Source organism: Myotis davidii, unplaced genomic scaffold (assembly GCF_000327345.1).
Source record: "Myotis davidii unplaced genomic scaffold, ASM32734v1 scaffold332, whole genome shotgun sequence".
NCBI classification, from domain to species: domain Eukaryota; kingdom Metazoa; phylum Chordata; class Mammalia; order Chiroptera; family Vespertilionidae; genus Myotis; species Myotis davidii.
Window position 1 is genome coordinate 2,431,796 of NW_006285779.1, and position 7,164 is coordinate 2,438,959.

The window sequence follows — 7,164 nt, forward strand, 5'->3', positions numbered from 1 at the left end:
AGTTTCATGCTTATTTTTACAGTCTAGTGCCAGGGGTCCTCAAACTTTTTAAACAGGGGGCCAGTTCACTGTCCCTCAGACCATTGGAGGGCTGGACTATAGTTTTAAAAAAAAAAAACTATGAACAAATTCCTATGCACACTGCACATATCTTATTTTGAAGTAAAAAAACAAAACGGGAACAAATACAATATTTGTATTTGCATGTGGCCCACAGGCCGTAGTTTGAGGACCCCTGGTATGTAGAGTCAAATGGTCACTTAGCTGATATGTACACACCCAATGAATGAACATCTAGTTATTTAAATATCAAGTTAAATTCCCAACCATACATTTCCAGAAGGTACCTAAGTATAATATCAACTACATAAAATATAAAACAAAATCAAATAAGATGAAAAGCTAATTAAATCATAACATTATCCAAAGTTATAATGGAGAAGATGTCTTTACATTCCAAAATCTCCTGGATGATTTACACGTAGCTAGGGCTGCGCTACCTGTGGGGAGTGTAGGATATAGGTCAGTTACACTTGACTCCCCACTGAAGGAGCAGACTCCCCAGGAGAAAGCTCCAGCACAGACAATCAACAAATACTAATTAAGTGACTACTGGGTGCCAAGCACTGTGCTAGCATGGTCCTGGCATGGGCCCTGCCATTATGGGGTTTACAGTCCCTTCCTCTCAGAAGCTCTCAAATTAACACAGGAAGGTTCACCAAAGGTGGTCCCTGCTCCTGATCTCACCCCTCACCCCGACTTCTGCAATCTTTTCCGGAAGGAACTCATCCTTGACCAGCCCCACCAGCATTCCCAACTCCTGCTTCCACGGGAAAAACAGCTGAAGCACCAACACAGCAAGCAGCGGCCACATTTGTAGCAAGTAGTCAGCAGAGAGGGCGTACTCACTGGTATTGAAGATGTGTAGTTATTATTGCCATTTTCCTTAAACTCTGCATTAAAAAAAGAGAAATAGAACATCACACTTCTTTGTAGCCACACAAACTATGTATATAAAACCCAATTCATAAAAGAAATGGTTTCTTACATCTTCTGAGTGCAAGATGGCATCTTCCTGTAGTACCATGTTCCGAGCTGCCTGACCTAGCAGCTGGAAGACAAAAATAAAATGGTAATATTCAAAATTTCCAAACTTTCTGTAACCTCTCTGCAGCTGTTATGCCTCTGCCCTCTCTTCTCCCACCCTCTCCTATACAACTGCCAACACTCTAAATGTAATGGAGGACAATGTTCCATTTGTTCATGTTAAAAATCCATTTCTTTGTCACTGTGGCAGCTCTGGCATGGGCTCAACACCTGTTCCACAGGCCACTTCCTGAGAAATGCAGTGCTCTGTAACTGCTGAGTTCTCTGCATAGCTTATTAGTCTAGTGCTGACAGGAGAAGTCTGCAGATTGAAAAAGCAACCTTTGGTTCCACAAGCCCATTGAAAAGCTAACTTCTGATTTGTTAAAGGCAAATTTGAGATTTGGGGTGGTTTGAGAGGAGCGAGGGGCAGGGGTTAGGGTAGGACTGAAGGCTAGAAGGAATGCAGCTGCTGAGAAGTGGAATAAGAGCCCCAGAGAGGGAGGGAAAGGCTTGGGAAGAAGCTCAGGATTGAAAGGGGGAAACCTCGAGGTGAAGGATAGCCAGGTGGGGGTGGGGAAGAAAAAAGAGAGGAGAAATGTGGAGGAGAAATGCGAAATCTTTAATGAGTTCACTGGTGGCTGGGCCCTGAGCTCTGATTCAGTGGGGTGGTCTGTGGTCAAAGAGATGGAACTCAACACTGAGAGGCAAGAAGAGATCACAGAGGTTTCTGGCCTACAGTTGCACCCTGATCCTGGCAGATGCTGTCGGCCTTGTAAAGGGAGCTACTGTTATGTGTGTCCTCCAACCTTTCTTGTTCCTTCGGGTCAGAGTGATTACAGTAGGAAAGGGACCCATGGCTTCAAATTAACCAGGAACACGAGCACTGCTACAGCCACCAGATTCCTTCCCTCATGGTAACTTCTATTTATTGTCGTTTTTACATTTTAAAATTAATAAACCTTTACATACTTCTAATGTCAAAACAATAAAATAAGACCTTCTATTCCAGTGATGGCGAACCTTTTGAGGTCGGCATGTCAGCATTTTGAAAACCCCTAACTTAACTCTGGTGCCGTGTCACATATAGAAATTTTTTGATATTTGCAACCATAGTAAAAGATTTATATTTTTTATATTTATTTTATATATTTAAATGCCATTTAACAAAGAAAAATCAACCAAAAAAATGAGTTCGCGTGTCATCTCTGACACGCATGTCATAGGTTTGCCATCACTGTTCTATTCCATAGTCTCTCGCCTTACTTGAAAGGTAACCTACAATATGCCCTCTTCCATACCCTGTTATTTTCACTTGACAACAAACACTTAGCTGAATCTGCAGCATTTTCATTGAATCTCTTGCTTTAAGGGCTGCACAGCACTCCACTGTACATGTCCCGTAGGAGTATTCAAAGTCCCATAAGAGTATGTGGACTTTGGGACTGTTTCCAGTTTTTTGCTATTATGAGTGCTACAAAAAAAAAAGTGCCTTAAATATCTTTGCTCCTTTTTGCCAGCCTATCTTTGGGACAGACTCATAAAGTCATGATTGTAACAGCTAGATCAGAGGGTTTTAATTTTGCTACATATTGCCAAGTTCCTCTTCCATTAGAGTTATGCCATTTTGAATTCCCACTTTACAATGTCTGAGAGTGCCTGTTCCTTCCTGTGGCCACCTTTAAGTAGCAAACTCCAAACTCCTATAGATGGGGGATGTGACTGACAAACTGATGGCAGGAAAAGGGGTCCTAATGGAATCTTCATTCATTCACTCAATGTTTATTAAGTTCCTATGATATGCCAATAAGAGACATAGTCACTGTCCTAATGGGGCTCACAGGAGGGGGTTACAGAGAGGACACCCACATTAATACCTGCCCTGAGTGCTGAGGGAAAGCACTGGATGCCTTGAGCACATGACCCTGGGGGCGGCAGGATGGGTATGTCTAATCCATTACAGGGGCAGGTGTTCAGGGAGCGGTTCCTAAAAGAGATGTCTTCTAAGCTGAGACTTAAAGGTTGGGGTTTAGAATTCCTCATCAGTGTACCAGTAATTTTACAGAAAAGTGGCATGATCAGATTTACCATTTTATAGGTGTGGTAAGTACAATGGACTAGAGAGGGACTGAAGGCAGAGAGATTGGTTAGGAGAACACTGCAGTATTCTAAGCCAGCAACCAGAGTGGCCGGAACCACAGATGTGGCAGTAAATAAAAAAGGGGACCTGGCCAGTTTTGTTCAGTGGTTAGTGTGTCAGCCCATAAGGGCTGCATTTTTTTTTAAAATATATTTTATTGAGTTTTTACAGAGAGGAAAGGAGAGAGATCGAGAGTCAGAAACATCGATGAGAGAGAAACATCGACCAGCCGCCTCCTGCACACTCCCCACTGGGGATGTGCCCGCAACCAAGGTACATGCCCCTGACCGGAATCGAACCTGGGACCCTTCAGTCCGCAAGCCGACGCTCTATCCACTGAGCCAAACCGGTCTCGGCAAGGGCTGCATTTTGATCCCCGGCTCTGATGGGGGCACATTCGGCAACCAATCAATGTCTCTCTCTTTCTCTCTCCCTCTCACTTCCCCCACCCGCTTCCACTCTCTCTGAAAAAACAATGGAAAAAAAATATCCTCTGGTGAGGATTGACAACAAAAAAAGGGGGGCGGGGAGGGTGGAAAAGGGTTGAGAGACTTTTAGAAGATAGACTTGGTGTGATTGCCTGGAATGCTGTTGTAATGCAGGGCCAAGGTCGTTCCTTTGATGACAGATGTATTTGGTGGCATTGTACATCATTTTCTTACATAAACCGACCACACACATAGTGTATGATCTAAGGTTTTCAGTTTGGGTTTCTTTTGAGTACTGAGTCTTTGTAGATTTCTAGGGTTTGCACCCCAGACCTTTACCACTGTCTTGCTCATAATTAACTCAACAGCTACTTGTCTTAGTACTCATCTTCAACAAGTATTTCTGACTTTCAACTTAGTTTTCGTAACAATAGCAACCCTCTTTTCTTTTTTGCACTTACAGTTCATTGTTTTCCATATTATCCCATTAGATAATGTCATTTCAATAACAAGCTAAGCGCTTTGCACAGGTTTAGGGAAAAAACAAAAAGGACCCCCACTAAGCACACGATTCACCCGGAGCAGCACATCAGTCACAGCATTCACTGTGCTGTGGACACACGCTGGTGTGTTTCTCCCTCACTTCGTGCCAGCCATAGTGGCCTCCATGCATTTATTGTGCACATGCTCATCTCAAGGTTTCACACCTGCTACTTCCTTGGAGCTCTCTGCCTCCATTTTGCCCACATGACTTGCTCCCTCACTTCATTCTAGTGCAGTGGTTCTCAACCTTCCTAATACCGCGACCCTTTAATACAGTTCCTTATGTTGTGGTGAACCCCAACCATAAAATTATTTTCGTTGCTACTTCATAACTGTAATTTTGCTACTGTTATGAATCGTCATGTAAATATCTGATATGCAGGATGTATTTTCATTGTTACAAATTGAACATAATGAAAGCATAGTGATTGATCACAAAAACAATATGTAATTATATATGTGTTTTCCGATGGTCTTAGGCGCCCCTGTGAAAGGGTCGTTCGACCCCCAAAGGGGTCGCGACCCACAGGTTGAGAACCGCTGTTCTAGTGTCTGCTCAAATGTCACATTCTCAGAGAGCCCTTTCCTGGTCAACCTATTTTGGTAAACCCTTCCATCACTCTCTAGTCCCACCTTTATTTTTCTTCACAGCGTTTATAACCACCTGATTCTTGTATGCATGTCATGTGTTTGTCTCCTCACCAAAATGTTAGCTTCCTAAGTACAGGGACTTTATTTTGTCTCCTGACACACAGCAAATACTCAATAGGTGTTTATTAAATGAATGCTGTGAAAGGAATGTTTTACATATGGAAATTGTCAGTTTAAACAAAATATCTATGTGGAATCTGCTGGAGAGAGAAGCAGTGCTCTATGGGGTTGAGAAGGAGTGAAATCTGTAAGACACCCCAATAACCTCATAGTCTACTAAAGAAAATGGCAAGGTATGGAAGCAACTATAGAAGAAGGAAATACAGCATGTGGTAAGTATCATGTAAGAGATTCAGTAAAAAGATGAAGTTCATGTGCGTTCCCACTCCAGGGAGCTTGGGGCACCTTTCCCTTCCCCCTCCTCTTCCCTCTCAGGTGTGCATCTCCTAACTCTAAGGAACCACACAGGCTTGTAACTGGGGAGCAGTGGGCAGCGGCAGCGCTCGTACCAGGCTGACCCCTGACCCTGTCTCCAAGGCCCCCTTTTCTCAGATTTCCCAGTGAGCCAAAGCAGCCCCACCCAGGCTCTCCTGTTGCGTCTTCTATCCTAAGCCCTTTCTTGTTTCACTGTCCCCAGCTTAAATAAATGTACTCTCAAAATAATAAAAATAATTTAAAAAAAGAAAATACTGACTTTACCAGCTGATTGCTCAACAGAAAGTTTGCAGGCCAGAGATTGGCCCAAAATACTCAAAGTGAGGAAAAGCTAAGACCTAGAACTCATGGTCCAGTCTTTTTCGGTTAGACTCACCAATAAGGAGGGACCAGACCCAATGTAAGTGATATCCACAGGTCACTCACTCCCTAATTTTATTTCATTAATAGCTTTCCTCTTTAACTTCAACTAACCCTTGTGTAAAGGGTAGCAAAATCATCTGCTTAGAATTTGCTATTCTTGCATTCCCCTAGGTCCGAGCTGCAGTTTGCCGACCACTGCCTTAGGAAATACATGTTGAACAATCAAGTGTCAAATTGGCAAACAGAAATGAGTATAAAGTCAGTAATCTGGGTGATCATCAATGAGTCACTAACCAAATGCTAGGATCACCATCCATCGCAGTCTGTTTTCATAACAATAAAACACATTAACTTTAAAAGTGTCAACCTCCTTGTGTTGTTCAAACAAGCCAGAGTGAAAATAAGCCCTCTATTGTGTTGAGGAAGCTTTCAAAATGAAATTGGAAGTTCTGCAGAAGCTTGTGCACTTGGACAACTTGACATATAAATATAACTCTAAATATGAAATATGCTTAATAGAAAATACCAGTATTTATAGAGGGGGGAGGTGATCCTATATAGGTTTTACTTTTTTTGGTCTTTTAATTCAAAAATGTATGAAACATAGAAATTTTTTAAAATTCTACAGGATTAGCACTAAGAAGCAAAAATGTTCTGTTAAGAATGGAAAGAATTTTGAAAGGAGGAAGCAGATTAAAAGATACTCAGACACCTGCAAGTTATAAAAACCTAAATGTAACTGCTAAATTTTATAATTCATCAAGAATATTTAAAAGAGATAAAGGTCTTGCCCAACTGGTGTGGCTCGGTGTTTGAGCATCAACCTATGAACCAAGAAGTCATGGTTCGTGTCCAGGCACATTTTTTAAAAAGAGAGAGAGATAAAGGTCTTAATACAATAGAGTATTGTCTCTGATCTCTCCATTCTTTGTAAATGTCAATTAATGTAAATAACATAATAAATACTAAGTCTTTTGACAAAATAGAATATCCAGGAAAATGAGCATTTTTCAGTAGCAAATATAGTTCAGCAATGGAAATGTTTTAACTGAATGAATCAATCCTAACGTGTGTGTATGTCCTTTTTTGGGGTTTGGAACTAGACTCTTCAGTGGTTAATTTTCCATTAGTTGGTGTAGAAATCTGGTTTCTCCATGATACCTGTTAGTGAAGATGAAGTTTATTTCTCAAAAAGAATCCATATTTCCAGTATTTCTTTTAATAAAGTATGCTACTGTTAAATATTTTAAAATTATAAAAATTTTAACCATAAAAAAGGAAATATGACAAAAACTTTTTAAAAAGGAACAGTAAATAAGTAAATAAATAATAAAAGAAACAGAAACCCAAGAATGTGCCCAGTAAGACAACTCAAAAAAGAATAAATCCATAGACAAGTGATGCACAAAAGATGGAAGACATCTGGGATGTTGAAAGGAAAACCATGCGGAATTTGGGGGCCGGAAGAGATAGAAACAACCCAGATCCCTGGTCAGGGTGCGTGCAGGAGGCAATCAA

General features: G+C 41.3%; 1 protein-coding gene across 2 annotated transcripts in view; it reads right to left on the minus strand.

Annotated features, from left to right (window-relative positions):
- The window catches only part of BORCS7 (BLOC-1 related complex subunit 7), a 16,079-nt gene that overhangs the window by 8,179 nt on the left and 736 nt on the right, over nucleotides 1-7,164 (minus strand). For both annotated transcript variants that reach the window (XR_435287.2, XM_006756467.2), the window contains exons 2-3: nucleotides 1,049-1,111; nucleotides 910-953 (exon numbers count right to left, since the gene is read on the minus strand). Coding sequence is in view for 1 of the 2 variants with exons in the window: in XM_006756467.2 (XP_006756530.1) it covers nucleotides 910-953; nucleotides 1,049-1,111 (107 nt within the window). In the remaining variant the exon portion in view is untranslated. The remainder of the gene's footprint in view (nucleotides 1-909; nucleotides 954-1,048; nucleotides 1,112-7,164) is intronic.